The 25104-nt window shown below is 36.5% G+C and overlaps 1 protein-coding gene across 1 annotated transcript; it reads left to right on the forward strand.

The window, feature by feature from the left end:
* The first annotated feature begins 174 nt into the window (after positions 1-174).
* LOC144967761 (CAAX prenyl protease 1 homolog) lies at positions 175-20167 on the forward strand. Its single transcript, XM_078905366.1, has 10 exons — positions 175-439; positions 9032-9178; positions 10380-10463; positions 11048-11164; positions 11706-11858; positions 12425-12566; positions 13278-13510; positions 14099-14269; positions 16711-16851; positions 18450-20167. The coding sequence occupies exons 1-10, from the start codon at positions 344-346 to the stop codon at positions 18687-18689; spliced, it is 1524 nt and encodes a 507-aa protein (XP_078761492.1). The 5' UTR covers positions 175-343; the 3' UTR covers positions 18690-20167.
* Positions 20168-25104: the final 4937 nt, after the last annotated feature.

The raw sequence follows: 25104 nt of genomic DNA on the forward strand, positions 1-25104 counted from the left end.
TTATTTCCAATTTTTGTTCAAAAATATTAAAACCGCCAAAAATTATCACTCTCAGTTCGGTTTCCATTTGTTGTATCGGGTACCGTTACCCGCCCCTTTTACCCGAGTACCCGGTTTAACTTTATTACCCGCGGGTACTCGCGGGTACCCGGGTACCCGCCCAGCCCTAATTATGATGTTTTCATATTTTCTTCGAAAAGAGAAGGAGGAGCCGGTGACTGGATCCTTCCAAGTAAACCAAGTAAAAGTATAAGACCCTCGAGTCCTGATGTTTGTGGAGTCCGAGATCTCATATTTCAAAATTATTTTAAAGAAAGTTTGAACAATTAATAGACATCTCAAAATGTTTACCAACTTCGACCCAGAAACCATTTTCTTCTCCGTTTTGGGTTTCGCTTGGATAACATTTTTGTGGGAAACCTATCTCTCCATTCGACAGGTAATGCCTAGCCTGGCCTGGGACTGTGTGGACACAGTGTTTTATTGAAACATTGGTTCTTTAAAGGCGGGGTTCGATTTTATCGTCACCTAACGTGTCAACATTTTCACCACAATATTCTTAACGCGCACGTTATTTATTTACTTGCGCGCCAATAAATTCGTCAGTTTTAGTTTTGTCATGGATTACCTATCAAGATAATAATGATTTTAAAATGAACAACTACAACATGGGTCGTAGTGCGGATATCAAGGCAATAGACGCATCCATTAATTTTTATTATCTTCAGGCGACATGTACATTATAATGATTATAATGCATGTCTGACATTCGAAATCATTATTTATGGGTCTATAGTCTTTAACTTTATTAACATTGTTGTGATGGACACAATTTTGTGTAAAAATTTTTTTTTGATTTCCATTTCAACAAGCCCATAATGAATTTGGTTATCAGTATCAGACCTATAAATAAGTTCACGTCGTTTCAAGCAACTGTACATCATATCAGTCAGTGGTGATAATCTTCCGCGGATCCGCGGGATTTTGGGATTTTCTTTGAAATGTTCCGCTGTTTTTGCAGTATCAAACATTTTTAAAATGAAAAGCGCTCAGGTGACTCCACGGTAGATCAATGAAAAAAAATTACCATCATGACTTGAGTCAGAAACACCCGTGCTTGGTTGCATGAATTTTGGTGACACTCGCATTTTTATGTCAGCCTAGACAGGGTGGCGCCAAATGTCAAAAGTGACACAAGACCAGCAGTGTCCTTGGATGAATTGATGTTGGATAGGGGGTTGGGTTAAAAAAAATATAAATAGAAAATCAATTCATAACACACTCTCTCTCTCTCTCTCTCTCTCTCTCTCTCTCTCTCTCTCTCTCTCTCTCTCTCTCTCTCTCTCCCTCAGGGCTGAGAATCTTCCGCCTAAAGGCGGATTTCCGCCCATCCCCATCACAATTCCTCCTTTTTCAAATATTTATTTTGGATAAATCGGCCGTTTTCAAAAAAACGCCAAATTCGAGTCTTCAAATTTTTAAAAAGTCAAGTATTTCCAACATACTCATTATTTTGTGTATGCTTTCTGTGATATGTATGCGACATAAAATTGTAATAACAGGGCTTAATGAGTTTCCAGTGGTCACTTATTCAAGTATTTGTGAATCACGATCCACATGTGACTCATTCCTGTTACGCTTATAAAATTATGTCACATTACATAAGTTAACACATTTTTGGACAAATATTGAAATAAAACATTGAAAAAACAATAAACACAGAGCATTGATACTAATTCTGACAATAAAATGACATTTATTGTTTTACAAAAGGCATTCAGAAATCAGTTTTTTAAAACAAAGGATATTATTTGAGCAATCATCATCTCCAAAAAATTATAGGAAAATGATAAAAATAAAAATTGTTTACCATAGTCTAGGTATATAAGTGTTAAACCACCACAAATAATGTTTTCTTTCAAGTATTTATATTTATCATGAAAAAAAATGAAAAAGTCATTCTTAACAGGAATGAGTTTGTGTAACAGGAATGAGTGGACGTAACAGGAATGAGTTTTCTGTTACAGGAATGAGTAATTACAACATATTTATTCGAAAGGATTATAAATTCAATACGCTTAGTGATTGAAACTCAGAAGGGGAACAAAATGGTTAGGGCGCCAATACATTGATTTGGGGCTTATGTTAGTAGAGACCCACAAAAGAGCACCAACATTGTTTGTTAACTTAACTCTAGGTTGAATCAATTGACTCAAGATAACTCTTTTGTTGCAGTTCGGAATGTTTGGATAAACAGACAAAAGAGGCAGTTTTAAAACACTAGAAAGAGCAAGAAGCTGCCACATACCCATGTATGATTTTGGTTTACTTAATGACATAACGTCCAATTTGAACATCTCTTCCAGGGTATCTTTATCACTTATGTGAACATCGGGAATATAATGGTCCAAGTTTGTGACAAAAAATCAACAACTGTCTGGATGTTGTCATTTAGTGAAATAAGGTTTGAATCTGACAAATTAAATAATGGTCCTTGCGTAAATCCAGCTCTTGTATCAATATTATTCGTATTTCGTCTGTTTGTGTGTCTTTGCCAAATGCATACACTGCACCACAAGCAGGCAGGCAATCCCCATCGGCCCTCAACTTGACTGAAAATAACCGTTTCCCATCACAAAGAAATCTAGGTTTATCATTTGGAATGAAATGTGTAAACCTGTTGTCAATACCAATGCGAGTTTTGATTACACTTCTGCTAGCCCCAACTATTCCACAAACACGTAATGCTTGATTTTCACATTCATCAACCACTTCATCAAATGATTTGCATTCATTCAATCTTTTGATAAAACTATTGTAATCGATTTAAGTCGGCATCACCGTAATGTCTATGTCATCTTGGTCATGTTCATCACTTGAATCACTGTTTCAGTCAACCGGTGCAACTTCAGGCATGTCTCCATCATTACCTTTGAAAACCTGTTGCCTCAAATCACTTTGTAGAAATGAATGAAATTTAATTGATGTGACCAACAACATTTTTGAACATTCTTGACTCCTTTTCTCCAAAGCGCTGAAGCAAGCATGTTAATGTTTTCACATTTTTTACATGCACATGTTTCTCTGTCCCTTTTTCTTGGAGTAACAACCCAAAATGGCTTAAGTCGGTAGAATGAAGAAAATGACATATATGGGTTTCAAGAGATGTATCACTTGTACAAATGTGAGATTGTATCACATAATAGTCTTCTTTATTTCTTGTTATTGTGTTTCTCTTTCCTGGAGCTAATTTAGAAGTGTCATCTTCAGGAAAAAATCTCGTACTATTTGTTTGACAAGATCTGGAAATTTTGGAGGCATTTGACTTCGTTTCCGAAATTTTCCAAGAGTTTATATTTTTGAGAGTCATACCAGCTGCCAAATGTTTCACGGATTTGTACATGTACCTTCTGTTCCTCAAATATTTGATGTCTTATAGGAGTGCAAAATGATATTGTAATGTTCTTTTCACAGAATTTTTGCCACCTTTCTTGTAATTTGTTCTGCTATCTTTCAAAAGTTTTCTAGTTTTTGATCGGGGTGTCAACGGAAGTTTGTGTTTTTTTAATGACCTGTCCAAGCGCTTTTTGTACTTTTTGGATTTCTTTTTCGAATGAGAAAGAGAGGAGAACAGCCTGTTTTTAGTAGCTTGATATCTTTGACGAGAGACATACTGGAGTGGAGATTTTGAGTGTGAGGATGGAGTGTAACTCAGATCAAGATTTTGCTGTTTCCGGTTTGTAGTGTGTGTGTGTTTGTAGTGTGTGTGTGTGATAATTTTTTATCCAATTCTTTCTCTGTTTGCGTTGTTCTCTTGGTGTCTTATCTTTTATGGACTTTTTATTTCCACTCGATTTGTCGCTCTGGTATTCGTCTTGTTCTTTTTTAAGACAAACAGCACGTCGAATAGGAATTCCATCTCGTCTTTGACGGTAAAGTCGTTGCTCTCGGCTGACGTCATGGCTTTTTTGGCCTTTATGAAGAAAACAAAATTTTAAAAAATCGTTACAACAAAGCTATGACCCTTGAAAATGAACAATGATATCAAGTTCCATTTCGCCACCCTCATTCCTGTTACAAAACAAGGTGTAACAAGAATTAAAGTCAAGAAACAAAGAAGACTATTATGTGATACAATGTATTTGTGCACATTTGTACAATTGATACGGGGACGTTAAAATCATAGTAATCATCTAAAATGTATCTGAGCCTAACAGGCAACAAACTATGTTTGGACATTAGGCATATGGTATTGGCAAGGTGACTTTGCACTAAAAATAGTCTTTCAGCAATGGAAGAAATGAATATGTATACAATAAAAATTGTTTTTAATGGTAACCATGTGGAGGTGCCGTGGCCGAGTGGTTACCGAAAGGGACTACCGACTTGGAGGTAACAGGTTCGAAAATCTCCACAACCATGGAGTGGTTTCCTTAATCAAGGAAATTAATTCTGGTTGCTTCACTTTGCTTCACCCAGGTGTATATTATGGTACCAGTGCTGCTGGGGAATGTAATTTGCTATAGACCAATGTCGTATTCATAAGTTAAATGTCTGTTTCATGCTACAGAAACAGGGATAAGCTCTGATTCTATGGGTCATTATGCTGCAAAGGACTTAGTTACAATAAAAAGTGTGTTTCATTTTATGAAAGTTCACATTCCTCATTCCTGTTATGTTTTCCTCATTCCTGTTACATCCCTCATTCCTGTTACAAAACAAGGTGTAACAGGAATGAGTGTAACAGGGATGAGTTTATCTCGCTTCGATTCATACTATCCCTAATATATGCTTTACTCCAACATTAAAGTATGACTATTATTTAGAGCCTTAAAAAGGCTATAAACTGATACTTTCTATTTTTGATTCAATTTCTAATTTAAATAACAAGCCCTGGTAACAGGAATGAGGGTCATGGTCTAATGTTGAACAGTACTCACCATTTTTGAAGCGGTTTTGATCTGGAAATCACATTGGATGAAAAAACCATGTGTTTGTAGTTTTAGCCATGATGGAAAATGGGTATCTACGGCGATAAAACATTGTCAGTTGCACTTCTATTGTTTAGAGGATTTTAATTGGTTAATTTTCACTGCCGTTACAGGAATGAGTGACCACCTTGGGGACAAACTTTAGTAATATATAATAATTTTTTTTAAAGTCTGATTGTTACAAACTTTTATAAGGATGTTAGAAGATGGCAATTTGCATCAGCTGCATTCATAGTTGTATACAACAAGACACTCCATTTTGTTAAGAATTCGACTTCTGACCATCATGCAAAAAAAAGGACAGGGTATTTTCCTCTACCCCCGTCAATACAATACGTCATATCTATCCTGAATCTCTCTCGATTTTTGTTTTTTTATGTTTCATACAAGTTAGTAATGTGTAGTGAGAGTGTGTAAGCAAGTATTTGCTAAAAATATATGCATCAAATATGTCAAAGAGCCAATTATCGTCACAGGACAGGAATTTGGCAGTTTTTTGAAAAAAGCCGAAATAGTGATTTGGAGAATTTCTCAGAAATTTTCCACTGAATTTGCCGTGTCAAGCATTTTCCTCAAAACCACAAAATCACCATTATGTCTTATGTCATATTTGACACCTGTGCTCAGTCTCTTGAAATTTGGTGACGGGTCCCGTTTTTATGACGTCGGGCCAGACTGAATGGCACCAGATGTCACAATTGATACAGAAGACCAGTGGTGTTCTTTGATTAGCTGGTTGATGGTTGAAGGGGAAGGGAGGGACAAATGGGTCTGGATTTTTTTCTCCGTTGTAGGTACCTATTCCCTTTTTAATACCCCCCTCTCTCTCTCTCTCTCTCTCTCTCTCTCTCTCTCTCTCTCTCTCTCTCTCTCTCTCTCTCTCTCTCTCTCTCTCTCTCTCATCTGGTTGTACAGAGATAATAATATATTATTAGAATAAAGCAATAAAGCAATGGTCTCTGGGTGGGGATCCTGACCTCCCATAGCGGGCAGAGAGGTACATACTGTGTCTTCTATCCCCTTATATCTGTTTTCCAACATGCTTTCTGTCTTTGTCTCGGAATGAGATTACTTGGTTTTGTCCTGGCACTGGCCGGAGTCCTAGCTGGGAGGGAAACAGTCAAATGCATAGTTATTGTTTTGGGAGATGATATTTTTTTTCTTTGTAAATTATCTCTCTGTTATGTATTATTATTTTTATTTTGAATGTATAATGTAAGCATTTGAGTGTGTTCCTCTTTGTTGGATTTTCTGCTTGTGTCTGGATGAGACTTGTAGGTGATTTCAAACTAAGTACATTGGTGGTATGCTCTTGGAATCTACATCTGATCCCTATTTGTTCTCAGTTCCCCTTTTTCTTACTTTTTCTTGGGTGCTCTAATTGTAATTCTAGAACGTTTTACTATCCTATTTTCTTCCTTTTTACTGGCGCTGATATAACCTAAATGTGTTGCAAGCGCCGTAAAACCCTTAAAAACGAAAAAACAAAACAGCAATGGTGATTGGCTTAGTTTACTCTTCTTTCTTTTTATCTTTGGGCTATGGCTTTAAATTTGAGAGATTCTTGTGTTGTATTTAAGCTGAATAACCACTATGTTTTGGTAACAAAGATATTGTAGCCTGCTTTATAAAGTAAAAATCAAAACAAAACAACTCTTTCTGGCCTTTTATTTGAATAGCATTGTAGGCCTTTTACATATGGAAAGGACAATTCATTAAATGTTTACAAAAAGTAAATTTATGTCTAATAATAAGAATGGATTTATACTACTTATAGTAATATATTAAATAATACTAATACAAAACTATGTTCCTGTTATTTTTACACTTTGCTTGTGTTTGATCGACAGACGGAGACATTTTCCTCCTTTTTGACAAATTGCTATTATCATCACTGAATAAAAAACACTCACCAAAACCACTACATCAACATCTCTACCACCACTACTATTACAACCACCACCACCACATCATCATCCCTACCACCACCACTACTACCACTACAAATAACACCACATCATCCCTACCACCACTACTACTACTACAACTACCACCACATCATCAGTCCTACCACAACTACTACAACCACCACCACACAATAATCTCTAAGACCACCACTACTACAACCACCACCACATCATCAACCCTGCTACAACCACCACCACAGCATCATCCCTACCACCACTACTACTACAACCACCATTACATCATCATCTCTAAGACCACACTACTACTACAATCACCACCACATCATCATCCCTACCACCACTACCACATCATCCCTACCACCACTCCTACTACAACCACCACCACACCATCATCACTAGCACCACTACTACTACAAATAACACCACATCATCCCTACCACCACTACTACTACAACCACCACCACATCATCATCCCTACCACCACTACTACTACACATCATCATTCCTACCACAGCTACTACAACCACCACCACACAATCATCCATATGACCACTACTACTACTACAATCACTACTACCACATCATCCCTATCACCACTACTACTACAACCATCACATCATCATCCCTACTACAACCACCAAATGTTTAAATTACACTTTCAACTTTTGAAATTCCACCGAGTCGTGTTAGAAATTGCTGCAAGACAAATTTTGGATCTCATCTCAGTTAATTTGAGTGAAATTCAAATTTATAGGTTATGGTCGAATGGATGGGTCATGATCTTCACGATGAAAAATTTCCTCCTTTTTTGTGACCAGGCATTCTCACCCCTGCTCTCTCTCTCTCTCTCTCTCTCTCTCTCTCTCTCTCTCTCTCTCTCTCTCTCTCTCTCTCTCTCTCTCTCTCTCTCTCTCTCTCTTTCTCTCTCTCTCTCTCTTTCTCACTCTTACTCTCTCTCTCCCCCCTCCCCCTCTCTCTTATTTTTGTCTGCCTCTCTCTCTCTCTCTCCCTCCCTGACCCATATTTTTCTCTCAACCATCCTTCTATCTTCATTTTATGTTTTAGAAGTCATCTTGTCATATAGAAAGATAAAAGGTTACACTAAGCAAGGGTGGTCTATATTGTATATACAACAAAATTTGTCCATTTCGGCTTGAGTTTGCCTGATGGACTGATACATTTTCCTCCTTTTTGACAAATTGACAGCATTACTGATCAGTAATGTCTTACATACTAATTGTTATGAAAATAATGACCAAAAATGTTCAGACTTACTGAAAAATGGGCATTTACAGGCCTGTGTCATAAGTCATAAGCGGCCTTTAATGCAGTTTAAGCTTGACTGGTTATTTCCATTTAGAGTCTACAAAAGGGGTGTTATTTATAATAAAATATCAACATGCAAAATACCAAGGTTTTATTGTTTATAAAGAACTTCAATATACAGAGAAAAATATGGAAGATGGCAAATTTAATCTCAAGTTTTCTCAAAACATAACTAAAACAGAACATCTATCAAGCTGGCCAAAATAAATTTAAGAGAAATGAAGAAAAAGAAATATCTCTGATTACAATTTTATTCTTAACATGATTATTAATCTTATTTTTTTTTTTTAATGTTCTCTGTTCACTGCTTGATGGTTTCCATTGGTTGATTCTCTTCGGTTAGTAGTCCCACACAACTTTGACCAAGGACTCAGTTCATCAGTTCTACTTAAAAATGTTTTGGTCTCCAGACTTAACAGGTGGTAACATGTCTTACATTAATACATGTATTAAATCACCAAATACACTTTAATAAGGCCAAATTTGGCTGGTATAGATTTTTGGGGGGAAAATTTATTTAAAAAATTTGTTCTTTCACTATTGATTCTATTTCTAATTTTGAGAAACACAATATCTTTTCAAAAGTTCTGTAGATATACAAAAAGGTTTACAGTTTACAAAATTTGATACATTGAAAGATAACTTAATATCTAAGATTAGTTTTTTGAAGTTGGGTTATTTACATTTTGTTTCTTCATACAACAAGCAATGAATTTTCGTTTTTATATAAAAGAACAATTGATATGTAGAGAGAATCATTCATATCTGCACTTTTTTCCTTTTCAGCGCAATGTTGCAAAACAGGCAGAGAAAGTTCCTGATGTATTGGAACGAGTGATGGATGAGGAAACTTTTCAGAAAGCTCGTAGTTACACCCTTGACAAGAGCTCTTTTGGACTCTTGAACAGTTTTTATGGTCAAATAGAAGCTACAGTAAGTTACAATGGTCTTTGCTCATCTCCAGTCAAACAATAACAAGAGAAACCCTCCAAGATTCACAAGTTCCCGCTTGGAGCCAGATTTTATATACTGTCGTCATGTGAAGCAGATAATATTTGCTGTTTATTACACTGCAGTCCGATTAAGATAAACTACGTTAAGATAAACTCAGAGGCTGGGCCTGATTTTTATGCTCTAAATCATTAGTAATTTAAAATGTTTAAGATAAACTCCATCCGTGATCTAGTCTGGATAAAATAAACTCATCAATCATCTGAACGACTGGGTCTGAGATAGACAGGAAGTCTCTTAAAACCTTCATTTCCCATCTTTTAGTCTCATCATCGCGCAATACATTTACTTGCCGTAATCAAGAATCATCACCGACTTTATTAGTTGAGTGTGTAGTGTGTGCAAAGATTCACTGAAATACACAAGCATGTCACCACATGACGCACTCACTTACACATGCACGTGAATATGTGGGTTTGTGCCTTTATCAAAGCTCACTAGAGACTATGGGTATGGGGGCCAAGTCCTTTGTCTACTCTCCCCCCCCCCCCAACACACATACACACTCACAATTGGTAATCAGAACAAGACGACTGGCATTCATCGCGCAATTAGCTTAAACAAGGGGGCGAGTGATGATTCCGTCTCAACTTGCCCATTTTCTTTTTCCATTCTCACTCTGTCTTTCCAAGCATTTATATCATTGCATGCCTGTTACATGGGAAAGATGACTCTTACAACAAATGATAGCCAAAAAAAAAAGAGTCACTCTTAGTTTAGCTAAGCTTAACAGGAGGCTGGGCTTTCTTTCTGGAGATATGTATTTATTAAAGGAGAATAACTGATAGATTAATCAAATATTAGTGTTGTCGAAGGGTTGTTCCTCTTGTGTTTTGGATAAGATAAACTATTTTTCTGGTTCCCGCAAGTTTATCTTAATCGGACTGCAGTGTTATTTCTAGTCCAGCCTATAAATTTTGCACAGATCCATAATATGGTGTATTGTACTAGTTTCAGAATAAATATTATCAAGGAAGTAGTATTAGGAGATAAACTATTTGAGATTAAATAACTTTTTGGCAAGTATGATGTTAATCATTTTCATTGTCGTGATTATGTTCATGACAAAAAAAAAGATAACACAATAGACTGTTTTTTATTTTATTATTTTCCTATTTTCCAGCTCATCTTGTACTTTGGCGGAATTCCTTACATTTGGAATGTATCCTCGGCACTGCTGGTTAAACTTAATCTTTCTGATGGAGAGGTAATCACTAATATTTGAAAAATAAACTAGTTCATCATCAAGTGATTTTTCATCAACTATTGGTGATGGTCGGATACTTTTTTGATTGAGTATTCTATTTCTTAGTTTTAAAAAAAAACCCAAAAAAGCCTTTTGAGAATTAGAATTATTCACACTTTTATCTCAAATCAATTTTCAGTAAGTGAAATACATTTTACAATACTTTATTCATTCCAAGCAGGCACATAAATCTATTATCCATTTCAATAAGCAAAAGTTGTCTGTTAGGTAACTTTTTCGGTTGTAGCACTTGCATACAATCCATCATTGCTAATAGCCAGATATTTGTTTACATCTGAGCCTATTGTGGAAATATGTCTCATAATGCCAGGTCCATGGTTTTGCAATCTTTGTCACCCATAACCTTATTTCTCTGTGGCTTGACATTTTATTACAGGAGTCACATTGTCAGTTTTATTTTTGGGTACTATTTTTTTAAATTCATTTATTTATACGTATTTTTTCTTTCTTTCTTTCAGAACCTTCTTTTTCTTCTTTTAAAAAAAAAATATACTCATTATACATCTGCATTTGTACCTTCTCAGATAATGCAGTCCCTGGTCTTCATGGTCCTTGGCATGGTCTTCTCAACCATCACCTCCTTGCCATGGTCCTTATACAGAACATTTGTCATTGAAGAACGACATGGATTCAACAAGCAGGTAGTTTGACTATGTGATAGCGCATGTCTATTTATGTCACAGTGGAATTGCGTCTAGTATTATGGTGTGTGCGGCCTTTAGCTTCCTTTCAGTTAAAAAAAATCTGACCCCAGGCTATTTATATTCCTTTTTTTTTTGTTTTTTTGGTCTTTTTTTTTTTCTATTCTTGAATACGTAAAGCGACAACTTAAAAATAACATTGAATGTCATAATATGGCTTGTCAATTCTAATAAAAGGAAATGTTTTTATTTTAGATGTATTATTCCTCTCAAATATTAATTTAAATCATGGTTTAGCGAGAGAATTTTGTTCAGCTGAAACAACATTAATTTTACTGACCCAACAAAAACGTTTTATTTACAATTACAAGACGTGTTTTAGAGGGTTTTTTTTTGTTGTTGTTGCAGTTGGTTTTGTTTTGTTTAGGAGTTTTACAGAGTTTGTGAAATGTTTATTTATATCATTGCCAGTTGACAGAAAAATGGGTCAGTTTCTGACTTATCTTACCGGTTTTCTGTCACTCATTTTTTTCTATTCCAGACTTTAGGATTCTTCATCAAAGACTCCTTGAAGCAGTTTGCCGTGCTTCTCGTTATATCCCTCCCTGTGTCTGCCATCCTCATCTACATCATCCAGATAGGAGGTGATTACTTCTTCATCTACGCTTGGCTTTTCACTTTAGTCGTCTCATTGGTGAGTGAAACCAAAAGCTTTATAATCAGACCATTTATGTTTAAATAGTTATTGTTTTTTGGATTTTTAAATTTTTTTTCTCTCCAGAAAATGAAGTGTCTAAACAACCTTGAAAATGTGCATTGATAATTTTTTGTTTTGATTAGAGACTTAGACTATATTCTCATAACATGGAAAATATTGAAAGTATGTGACACTAGCCTTCGGATCGAAAGTCTTGGGTTCGAATACCACTCAGTGGCACACAATTAAGTCTTTGGAAAAGGTTCTTTACTCACATTCTGTCACTGCACTCGGGTGTAAAATGAGTACCTGGCCATTTACAGCGTTTCTCTCAAAAAAAAATTAAAAATGCAATATCGCCTAACAGTAACAGGCCTCATGTCTCATCCTACGGACCCCTTGTAAAGCACCCTGAGCACGTTTAGTGGATATCGCTCTTGTTCTTGGTTTGTTGGTTTGTTTTTTTTTGTTGTGTTTTTTGTGATAAGGTTTTAGCACTCTTTTATTTTATAAAATGTTATAGATCAATATGTTTCCATGAAATAATAATATTTTTCTTCCAGGTAATTGTAACCGTGTATGCTGACTACATTGCCCCATTGTTTGACAAATTCACTCCACTACCAGATGGTGAGCTGCGCACCAGAATTGAAGAAATGGCATCCAGTATTAATTTCCCTTTGAAGAAACTCTTTGTTGTTGAAGGTAAGGGCCAGGAATTATCTTCTTTTTGTAAGCTTTTCATCATCGCCTGTTTTATTTTCAATATATAGTTACTCTTTCTGTTCAGGAAGCATATTGCTTATCTACATTGCCTCCCATAGTGGGCAGGGAGGTACATACTGTGTCTTCTATCCCCTTATGTCTGTTTTCCAACATGCTTTCTGTCTTTGTCTTGGAATGAGATTACTTGGTTTTGTTCTGGCCCTGGGAAGCAGTCAAATGTATAGTTATTGTTTTGGGAGATGATATTTTTTTCCTTGTAAATCATCTCTCCGTTATGTATTCTTGTATTTGTTATTTTTGTATTATGTATAATGTAAGCATTTGAGTGTATTCCTCTTTGATAGATTTTGTGCTTGTGTCCGGATAAGACTTATAAGTGATCTCAGACTAAGTACATGGGTGGTATGCTCTTGGAATCTACACCTGATCCCTATTTGTTCCCAGTTCCCCTTTGTCTTACTTTCTCTTGGGTGCTTTAATTGTAATTCTATAACTTTTACTATCCCATTTCCTTCCTTTTTACTGGCACTGATATGACCTAAATGTGTTGCAAGTGCCGTAAAACCCTTAAAAACAAAACCAAACAAATTATCTACATTGCAACAGTGTGTAGTTGTTGTGTACCAATGATTTGTTGTGAATTTAAGTATTATTCATTTCAAAGTTTGGTTCATATCTTTTGTTCCTCAGGCTCCAAGAGGTCATCCCACAGCAATGCTTACTTTTACGGATTCTTCAACAATAAGAGAATCGTTTTGTTTGACACATTGCTGGAGGATTACGCTCCTGATAATTTAAAGAAGCAGGAAGAGGAGGAGAAAGAGAAGAAAGAAGAGGAGAAAGAGAAGTTGAAAGAAGAGGATGACGAATCTCAAGAAAATACAGAAGAGAAAGGGAATGAAGAAAAAGAAAAAAATGAAAAGGTACGATTTTTTATTTTGAGGGCTTCTCCCAAATTCATATCACACATATTTAGATTTTCTTATGAATATACTCTTACTGATTTCACATTTCATTTCCAACAACCAGCTTTGATTTTGTAGACAATACTTTAAACAGTGTTCTCTTTAGTTCTTGGATCTGATATTGTTCAGTATCATTGTTATTGTTGTTTATATTGTTGGTTGATGAAAATGTTTCTGCTTGAAGCTCGAAGGAAAGAATAACGATAGGTATTGAATTGTATGCTTCAATTTATTAGACATAGACTTACTGTGAACGTTTCAGGTTTCCCTTTTATCAACAAAACAGGATAAATGAAACACTACAGATGAATGAAATATTGTGATAGTTGTGTTGTTAAGGTGAATTCACAATCACATTATCTCATTAGTCTGTTGTGTTTCATTTTTTTTTGGTTAATAAGAATGCTCTGTTTCAAAAGTGAACATATCGTTGGTTATCAACATGTGTTTTTTCCTTTTTAAATATTTGACTGCTATGTCGGTTGTGATTTAGATTGTATTAATAGTATTATAGAAGTTGATTTTTCTATTTTTATTCATTTTTAGGATGAAGAATCTGAGGATGCTGAGGAGAAGAAAGAGACTGAAGGGGAGGAGGAGAGCAAGAAAAAGAAGAAGAAACAAGGATGCACAAACGATGAAGTGCTGGCAGTTTTGTGTCATGAACTTGGTCACTGGAAGTTAAACCATGTCTTAAAGCAACTCATCATTTCACAGGTATGCTGAGGATTTAGATAGGTCTTGGTTTAATCAATTTGTAAATGAGTCTTTAGTATATTACAAACTTATGAGCGACTTCTAGGAAGGCAGAATAAAATGTTGAGCTGTTATGAGCAGCTATGTCGTTTAGTGGTATGACACTCGCTTTCGGATCGGAAGGTCCTGGGTTCGGGCCTCGCTCCGTGCATAGTTGAGTTCTTTGTAAAGGCTCTTTACTCGCGTTCTCTCACCAAGATCAGGTGTAAAACGAGTATCTGGCCGTTAACAGCGTTGTCTCTATCTGAAAGAATTGTAATATCACCTAACAGGTGTACAGGATGTCCCGTTCTAAATGTTAAATATTGCTGTTGGCCAGGGACTGCTTATTGCACTATATTTTTCTTTTAATGCTCAATTAGTGTCTTTTGTCAGATATCAAAGAATGTTACATTTGACATAAAGACTGCAGTTTTGTATTTTGAGATTGGGTTTATTTATTTTTTTTATATCACTTACTGAATGGAAAGTATTTTAAAGTATTCTCTGGACATTGTATTCCAACATTGTTTGTGATGATTGAACTAAAGATAATTCTTGGCAAAAAAAAAAAAACAAACTAAGAGAGAGAAAATATGTTGTTTTCAAGATTTAGTATGACTTGACTTGACTTAGATGCCTTTCGCGTCTCGACCGAAAGATCGGGTCGCCTTGGCTGTTTCCAGTATTTCCTGTGTGAGGTGTCTCCAATATTGCCGGTCCTCTGCTAGGGTTCTCAGATTTTCAAGGTCCCCTGCCGTTATGAGACATGCTTTGTCCAAGTGTTGTGAGGTTTTTGTTTAGGATCACAGGGAGTGTTGTGATCGGTCTTCCTCTGAAAAGGTTCCCGTGTTTTTGGAAGTATCCCGACATGGCTTGGTTAGCTGGTACAGACCTGCCGTTCATACCGATTAATCGGTATCATACCGATTTGCAAGACCTTTTTTTTCGTATTTACCGATTTCCCGATTTACTTGCCGATCGTACCGATTTCACCAAGTGACCAAGGGCCCGCAGCCCTCCACCCCTCTCTTTTACGTTTACTTTGTGCTTTACGTTGCACGTTAAAATTTTCAAGTCTCGTGAACTTTGACCCGTCCCGCGATACCTCGATAGATCACATGACGTAGCGAGCCTCTTTGTGATGCCCTCACACAGATAGAAAACACACACGGCGCGTTATTTAGTTTTCATTTCCTTTGTGAAGCGACAGCGAGCTGTACTGGTAAACCACCGCGGTCCCTGGCTTCTGACTCGTTACCAAGTGCCACCATCTTTAAATAAGTTAGTAGTCTGATTGCCAGATTGGCGTTGTGCGTGCCATTTTGGGTGTTGGGGAAAAATAAGGGGGGGGGGGGATAATTGGATAATTTTACGTCTCATACTGATTTTTTTCCCCAGATACTGATTTTTTTACAATGTCATACTGATTTCCTTTTTCGTGAAGTGGCAGGTCTGCTGGTATGTTTTTGTCCCTGCGTAGTATGTGACCGAAAAGTTGCCATCGTTGTTGTAAAATGTCAAGGGAGATTGGTCTTTCTTTTGTGATCTTATAGAGTGATTCATTTGAGATCTTTTTTGGGTATTTGATGTCCAGTACCCTTCTTAGCTGTGTGCGATGGAAGGCATCCAGATGTTCTTCTTCGGATTTTGTCAACGCCCAAGTGCCGCAGTTATACAGAAGTACCGGTCTTACAAGAGCACGGTACAGTTTCAGTTTGGTTTTTCTCTTTATTTTGTCACCTCTAATCCATACATTGGTGAGTTTACTGAGTGCGGCTTTTGATAGCTGTTTTCTTCTTTGTACATCCTCGGTGTCTCCAATTAGTGAGCCGACTTTCTTTGTTCTTTTCCATTCCTCTTTGTTCCTTGATATTGTTGTAAATTCGGTTTTATTGGCATTGACTTGGAGGTTATATTTCATGAGGGTATTTTGTATGATGTCTATATTTGCTGGTGTTGATCCAATAAAGTATTTAGTATAGCAGTTAAAAAAGAAAATTTAGAATGCAAAGTAGAAAGACATCAGCTGAGAAAGGATAGCCATTTGGAGAGAGTTCCAGAATAGAAGAATAGAGAGAATTTATTTATTCTAAGTAAATCTTATACTTAAACTGAATAAACGAGAAAGACTTGGAAATTGTTATCTCAAGTACAAGTTTTAAGGATTGCACGTTAATCTTATGGTGGCCCAAGGGTTGTATTGAAATTGAACACACTGTTTCAAAAATATGCTGTCATCTTATGGGTGTTATAAATAAATAAGAAACTGAAATTTTTTTACTTCTGAAACAAAAATGAATCAGATGATATTTAATGTAGGAAAGAAAAAAAATAACTTAAAAATCAAAAGTTTATTAATGTGTGACATTGATCTTCGATTAAAGTTTATCCGTCTCGTGATTTAATTTTTTTTTTACCAGGTCAACTTATTTCTGTGCTTCATGGTGTTTGCCATGCTGATGAAGGAGAAAGTCCTGTACGTGGCTTTTGGCTTTGACTCCACACCCACTTTCATTGGTCTCATCATCATATTCCAGTACATTTTTGCTCCTTACAATGAAGTAAGTTATGAAAAACTTTATTAACAACAAGATATGAAGTGAATAGAAAAGTGCCAGAAGACAATAGAGAATAAAAATTTTTCGCGGCGGTGGTGGGGTTTGAACCTGCGACCTTATTGGTACGACAACTCCGCCTGGCAGGTGAGAGCGCGGCTCTACCGTGTGAGCTATCCACGAACACAAAAATATTCGTTTCAAACTCAAAGTCATTACTAGATCCCTCTCTCACCCACTTCTTGAGACCGCCGATTCGTTCGTACACCACCATCGCGAATAATTTTGACCAGCAGTTAAGCTTAATAGCCAATATTCTCAACACAAACATATAACATAGAAACGATTGAGACATTGAGTATGCTCCGGTGTATGGGGTGAATTTTTAATTCAGAAAAGTGAGTGGAGCAGGCACTTATGTTGGTAACAACAAGATATGAAGTGAATAGAAAAGTGCCAGAAGACAATAGAGAATAAAAATTGTCGTACCAATAAGGTCGCAGGTTCAAACCCCACCACCGCCGCGAAAAATTTTTATTCTCTATTGTCTTCTGGCACTTTTCGAAAAACTTTATTCTATTCTTCATTTATTATTTATTAGTGGTCTTCAAACGTTATAAAGAAAAAGTACATTATTCACAGCAACATGACTCATGACAAGGTTTTCTGTTTTTCAAATAACACACTGTAAAATGTTATTAGCCGCATCCCTGATCCTAGCAGAGGGGGGGGGGGGGGGGGGAGTCAACAACACGGTCATGTCTGGAATCAAGAATAAATCTGGAGTTCACGGCATATATTAAAGAACTCTCTGCAATTGGAAATCAAAATGAGTGGTGAAAGGCTCTTGGCCTTGTAAAATGAATTCCTTATCATTAATGGTCAAATTGAATTACCCAACTGGTGGTCTATAATCTATAACAAAGAGCTGATTGTTGTCAATTCCTTTAATTCTATTGATATATATATAGGGGGTAGTGTGGCTCAGTGGTATGCTCTTTTCTTCGTACCCGAAAGGTACCAAGTTCGACTACCTGTGTTGCTATGTGGTGTAGAGCAAGTCACCTCGCCCAAGATCTCTTTGCGGCACTGCTCTGTGACTGATGATTGGGTTATTACATTCTTCCTTTGGAATAGTCTTAAAGACAAATTTCCCTTTTGGGATGGAAAAAGGGAATTTTATTTTATAAGATTTTTAAAAATTTTGAACAGACAAAGTTTGCCTGGGTGGCAAAGTACTACGTAGTGCACTTCTCTATTGTGAACAATGAAGTGGGATTTTTTTTTCCTCATGACAATCTATTCATCCAGCCGAAAATGGGGGTAATATGATGAATGTGTGGGTGTTAAGTTGATGTAGAGCACAACGATTGTATATCATTTTCCTAGGACATTGCCCTATAAACAGGGTAATTCTAAAGGACTGCTTCTACTTTTTTAAACAGACACAAGACTGAAGCTTATGATTTATCAATTTATAGTTAAAACAGCTTACAACTCTACCACAGGTTCACCATTTCTCTTACCGCAAGTAAGACACTATAGAAATGTCACCACCGCATCCACCATCATCATGCTTTTTGCTTTCTTTTTTCCTACTTTAGGTCTTGTCTTTCTGCATCACCTATCTCACCAGGAAGTTTGAATTCCAGGCAGATGCCTTTGCTCGTAAAATGAACCATAAAGCTTTCTTGTGCTCTGCACTTATCAAGTTGAATGAAGACAACCTCAGCTTCCCCCTCAGCGATTGGTTATTCTCAGCCTGGCATTACTCCCACCCACCCCTTCTGGATCGACTCGCAGCCTTGGAGGGTGATGATGATGAAGGAAAGAAAGAAAAGTAGGCATGAAGAGGACTAGAATGATTCAAAAATGGATCATGGATGACCAGGAAATACTAAAAAAATAAAATCATGTTTTATTAAGCTTTAACTTTTAGTGGCCAATTGCTATTATTTTTTTCTTTAACAGGGATGCCCTTTTTCCGGTTAAAGTCAGAAAACTGACTTTTTGAAATCTTCAGGCTATTACTTTTTTTTTTTTGCTGGACGTTTCAATTGTTGTTTTTTTAAATTTATTTATAATTGTTTTTCTTTTTTTTCTTTTTTAAAGATTAGATAATTAGTGTTATATGGATTTTTATCCTTTTTTTATGATTTAATAGTCATACTATTTGATGAAGAGAAGTTTAGAGGAAATATTTTGATATTATCTTCACACAAAAAATTTCAGGCTTTTGTTTTTTTGCCTTTATAAGCTGAGAATGATCAAAAAGGCAAGTTTTATAGTTCACGATGAGGAAAAGGGGGAGATCAGATGATTTTGAATGACCAGGGTATTTTCTTCAAATATCTTACCTCAGTTTTTTTTAATAGCTTTTACTAAAAATCATTTTTGATGTACTGATATTATTTAGGAAATTACACTTCATCGTTATCAAGATGAGAAATGAGTTGATCTAATATTTCTATACTTGGAAGAAAAACGAGGCTAGCTTTTTCCACATTCTGTACCTATCAATAATAATTTTGTGAATTGATAAATGATATGATATGTCTTCTTGTTTTATCTTCTTCTGTGTATTGTTGTCTCCTATGTGGCTTTCCATCTCTGTCCCGACATGGGAATACTTAGTTTTGTGACATGCCTAGTCATGTGGAAAATTGCATTTTTGAAAGAGAAAAATTTCAGCCTAAAAAACAGCCTAGAATTGCAAACTTCGTGATCCACTAAGTCTTTCACAAAGCTGTTCAATTCTAACTAAAATTTTAACAACTTTTGACAATAAATGACCTCGAGCAAAATTGAAATTGTTGATTTTCGGGTTGTTAATATGGTTTGCATAGTTTCAAAAATTTATCTATTTTGATAGTCATTTTATTGAATATTTTAACTTTACTCTTTTTCTATTTCTCTAAAATTACTTTGAGTTTAAGACACATTTCCATAATGCCCTCTAGGCATTTTATTTACTGTCTTTTCTGTATTTACATTATGTACCTATTTTGGAATTGCTATAATATAAAGTTCAAACCGTGTGGGAAAATGATTCAGTCTGAGCTGTTTGAGTCAATATGTGATTTTTTAAAAGAGTTGTTAAATGCGAGACTGGCTAACTGCATCATTACACGTGTGACTGTCTGAATGGATTTTAGAATGTATAAGTCATAAGATGTGTTTTTGTCTGAAAGTGATAATTTGTGATGAACTACGAGTTGATTTTGGTGAAGTTAGCAATTTTCTCCTTGGAATAATTGCAAAGCAGTTTTGAATTGTATAAGATAACATGTTATCTTTTTTTCATTAAATTTGTTGTCCCCTCCTTGTGGTTTTCCATCCTTGTTCTTGAGAGAATTACAGTAGAACTCGGAAATAGCGAGTTCGACGGGTCCACTCCTGATTACTCGCTATTTCCGAGTTCTCGCTATTCCCGAGTTGCCAGAAAAGGTCACTCGGCCGTACAAAAAGATGGAAAGACAATGTGTGTGTGTGTGTGTGCTTGTGCGTGTGTGCCGCAAATGACTGTGTGTGGATAAAGTGGGGTGGGGGCGGGGTTGAACACGGCCTTCGTTAACTACGTAATGATGGCCACGGGTTGAAGTTAATCCACCCCTAAAACCCACCCCTTCCATTTCCATCAAGATTTCATGTGTGTGTGTGCGCGAGTGTTTGTATGCACTAGGCATGTTTGATGAGGTAAGCAAGCGCATCACTCAATCACTGACCCACTGAAATGATGGTTCCACGCTCCCTACTCTCGCTGATCGTGTCGTTCGTCGCTGACCGATGCTGCTACTGCTAAGTGAGGCATGTTGACATGTTGGCTGCCAGTGCTTACCTCGCGCGTCGCGTGGCACCACATTGAGTGAATAATTGACCCCCACCCCCAATACACACACACGCACACAAACACACGCACCCAACCCCCACCCAAATTTGTTTCTCCTCCTATGTACTACTACAGACTAGGCTACTATGTAATATTACTCGTAACGAGAAATAAGAAAAGGAAAGAAGCTAGGCTAAAAATATTTAAATCACCCTTGTCTGTTGTTTTGCTTTACTTCGTTCGAAGTCCTAGGCTGGGGCAGGAAATGCTCGCTATTTCCGAGTTGACCTCATTTCATACTCGCTACTTTCATGCTAATTTTATTGACTCAAATAAGAGAAAAAAACGGGGATTTAGATTTTACTCGCTATTTCTGAGTACGTTACTTTCATTTTCTACTGTATTTGGTTTAGCTTTGTGTCCTTTGCCAAGAGTCACTCGTAATCTGAAAATCTAATCACTAAGTGATTTGTCTGATGTATGGAGCATTGAACAGCTACAGCATCTGAATCTCAGTAAATTATAATTTTGTAGTACAGTGCACTCTGGATACGTCGACGTTGCCTAAGTCGATTTTTACCCAAGTCGATTTTTTTTCTTGGTCCCTCCCCCTTCTTCCTATATAGCATTAGTAAAAAAAAAAAAAATCCACATAAGTCGATGTCACTTAAGTCGATGTTCTTATCACTTACGACTACAATAAAATCACAGATAAACAAGTATTTCCATTGGTTAAAAAAGCTACCAGTAAGAATTTTAAATGGTTAAGAATATCCGTGAACGATTGGCGCACATCGATGTGATGTAGGTGCTTTGCCTGACGTCCTTGTTCAATGTACATTATTGAATAACTAATTTCTCCATCTCAAATTTTACATTGTCGCAACTTCAAGTTCAAGATTTTTTTTTGTTCTAACCCCAGGCCATCCATTCCATGTTATGTAATGACCCTCTTAATTAGTATCAATTTTATCAAGAAGAATTCAAGTCAAGTCTACAACTACAATGGAAAACCTATCGCGGAAAAGGAAGATTCGATGCATTTGGAAAGTTTGGCATGCGACAGAAAATCATCGCATAGGAAATTGACATGCCAGCTATTTCTGTCTCGACGATTTACAAGAAGCTTGACCTTGACATAGAGGCTCCTACCCTTCCGCTTTTCGCAGAATAATTTCACTTAATTGGTATACATTCCACATTCAAAGCAAAAATTCCGCTTTTCACCTTTCCCATCGAGGAAAATTTAAAAAAAAGAATCTCTAGTGAAAAAAAAGTGAACTAGATCTATGGCTTATTTCGTCAGCATCTCCTATGGTCAATCAACACACATTTTGTGTGTCTGATTAGTCCCTTCAAAATGTGTGCTGCTGATGTCGGATAATATTATATGTTTGGGAGGGGGGTTGACCGAAGTATTATTATTATTATTGTGAGGTCAATGACCTTGGTAATATTATATGTTGGCTTCAATCTAAATCGGTAATAATATTATTGAGTACGGTCAGCTTCTTTCCCTATTTAATTTTAACCATGTGTACGTGTGTGTGTGTGTGTGTGTGTGTGAGTACCGGCACGCCCGTTTGTTTGATTAGGTGTGTGTGTGGGGGGGGGGGGGGGGGAGGGCCCTGACAAGGTTAAATCCATCCATTCAATGCTTTGCTCTCAGACGGCCAGGACCTGTGTGTTCTCTATTATTATTTGATCTTTACAAATTTTATATTTTTAATCATTTGAGTACTTTTGGATTGTCTATTACATTTTCTGTTGCAAAGCATGTCATAGTCAATAACAGTAAGTTGATTCCGCTTTTTTATCTCAAATTCCGATTTTTATGTATTCTGATTCCTCTTTGGGGCTATTGGGGGTAGGAGCCTCTGATGACCACTAAAGAGACCGCGCGATAAGAAGGGCTTTACTTATTCTAGATTGGTTTGCTTTGTTCACATGTGTTTTTGCTCATTTGGTTACGCTCCGGTTAAGTTGATTTTCGGATAAGTCGATTTTTTTCTCGGTTCCCCTGGGCATCGTCTTATCCGGAGTCCACTGTATAGTAATGTAAGCTCAGTGCATTTTGCACACTATTCTACGCTAACCAGAAATGAGAGAAAAAAGACAGGCAAAAAGCAGATTTCCTTTTTATTTCAAAATAAATTTAACTGTTTAATTTTGCACTATTTTAGAATAAAATGTTCAGATTTAGATTTAAGATAAAACTAAAAGAAAAAAAACAAACAAGATATTACTTAGTCATTTCTACTTACTGTAGATGTTTTCTTCTGTTGATGATCCTGTGTTTATATAGACACCTGTGTATGGTGGACAACTGTGTATGGAAGATACCCAGCAGTCGCTAGAGATATATCCCTTTGTCTTTTCATGCATCTCGTTAAGTAGCAATGAGCTCTAAGCGCTCAGCATGGAGAAAAATAAGGGGTTGAGTGAAGAAAAAAAATTAAGGAACCTAACAGGCCAAATGCAGTCTAAAGCTTGCAACCAACTCCTTAATAATGTGTTTTGACAGAGACAGAATTTCTTTATTGTTAAAAAAAATTACCAGAACAGTGATGATGCTAAAGTGGTCATTTGTGTAATGGACAGTGTTTGCCTTACGCCCGTTTGACTGTAATTGTTTGGTTTTTTTCATCTTAAATTGTCGTCCCATTTCGTCTCATGTGTCTTGATGGGTTTAGTTCTATGCCCTTTACAACACAGACAGATAGAGCAGCTGTTTTAAAGACTGCCTACAATAGGACTATATAGGACACAGTGCTGATGGTTTTCCGCGGAAATCCGCGATTTTGGAGTCCAGAGGAGGAATTTCCTCCTTTTAAAAATTACATTTTCTCAAAACTACTAACAATGAGAGAGTTGATGTGTGGTGGAACACACAGGTGCAGTTTCCCACTCTCCAGAAGTTAGCTAGAGTATCAATGATAGTCTATCATCTCAATTGCTCTAAAAGTGGGGTTTAGTGTAGTAAAAATGGGGCTTAAAGGGGTAATCGTTCAACATTTTCCTACTTTTTCACCTTTTGTCACCATCAGCACTGGAGACTGAACTCTCAATGCTGAGAAGTCATAAAATAAAAGTTTCAGTGTCTGCACCAAGATACAAACTACCAATCTTCTGATCTAAAGGCGAAATTAATGTCCATTATGCTGTTGTGGGTGGGCTCTTCTGACTGCCCAATGTGGGTGAGAGATTATTCTTCCTGTGGCTTCTATACCCCATATCTGTTTTCTTTTTCCATGTTGCTCTCTGTCTTTGTTCCTGTTATTCCTAGTAATTGGCAATTTTAACTAATCTCCTTCTGATTTGTTGATCTGTATTTCATTAAAAATATGATGAATTCTGTGAACAGTAATGGAGAATTATGATGTTTTAAATTCAAAATGGCTATTGGTACTGACCAATAGCCACTCCGGAATGGCAGGGCTATTGGTCAATACTGAGCGCTGGTTCCTTTGTGTTTTGTTTTTTTTCGACTAAATAATCTGACTTTAACTATCCCTTTTTTTTTTACTGGTGCTAAATCACCTGTGAGATTTTCATAATACAGTGGAACCTCCCGATTACGACACTTCCGGATAGCGACAACCTCCCGATAACGACATTGACCCGTGGTCCCGATTTTTTTTCTATTTAAGATCAGTAAAAAAAAATCCTCCAAACAACGACTCACTTTTTGATAAAACCGAAGTGATTTTCGGCAGTTTTCGTAGATATCTGATACTAAAAATACCGAGTATGAGTACTCAAAGTTGATAAAAACGATTCCTGCTTGAACCAATGAGAACGCAGCTTTTGAAACCAATGAGTATCGAGAACGCAGCTTTTTTTTTGACGAATCTTGGCTGATATGCATTAATAAAAACCAAGGTATAAATGTAAGTGTAAGCAAGTAAACACAAAATCTTGGAAAATGTGATATTATGTGGTGATAGTAGTAGTAGTAGTAGTAGTAGTAATAGTAGCAACAGTAGTAATAGTAGTAGTAGTAGTAGTAATAGTGTTTTTGTGGGAGGAAGAGGATGAGGAATTTTATCTAACTCGCAGCGTCCGAATTACCTGTTTTTGTTTGTTTTAAAGGGTTTTACAGCGCTTGTGACACATCTATGTCATATCAGCACCAGTAAAAAGGAAGAAAATTGGAGAGTAAAAAACATTCTTTTTACAATTGAAATGACATAAGAAAAAGTAAGACAAAGGGGAATGGTTTAAATAGGGAACAGATGTAGATTCTAGGAGCACACTATCAGAGTACTCAGTTCAGATCACCTAAAAGTATCATCCAGACACATGCAAAAGAACCCTCTAAGAGGAATACACTACAGTGTTTTGTTTGTTTTGTCAATGTTAATAAAAACTGGTCCCGTGGGCCTTACCACGCCCACTTTGTCAGCCATCTTGGAAACCTCTAAATAACG

This window comes from Berghia stephanieae, chromosome 3 (genome assembly GCF_034508935.2).
Source record: "Berghia stephanieae isolate SIO BIC M18660-M18661 chromosome 3, UCSD_Bste_1.3, whole genome shotgun sequence".
In the NCBI taxonomy this organism is placed as follows: Eukaryota; Metazoa; Mollusca; class Gastropoda; order Nudibranchia; family Aeolidiidae; genus Berghia; species Berghia stephanieae.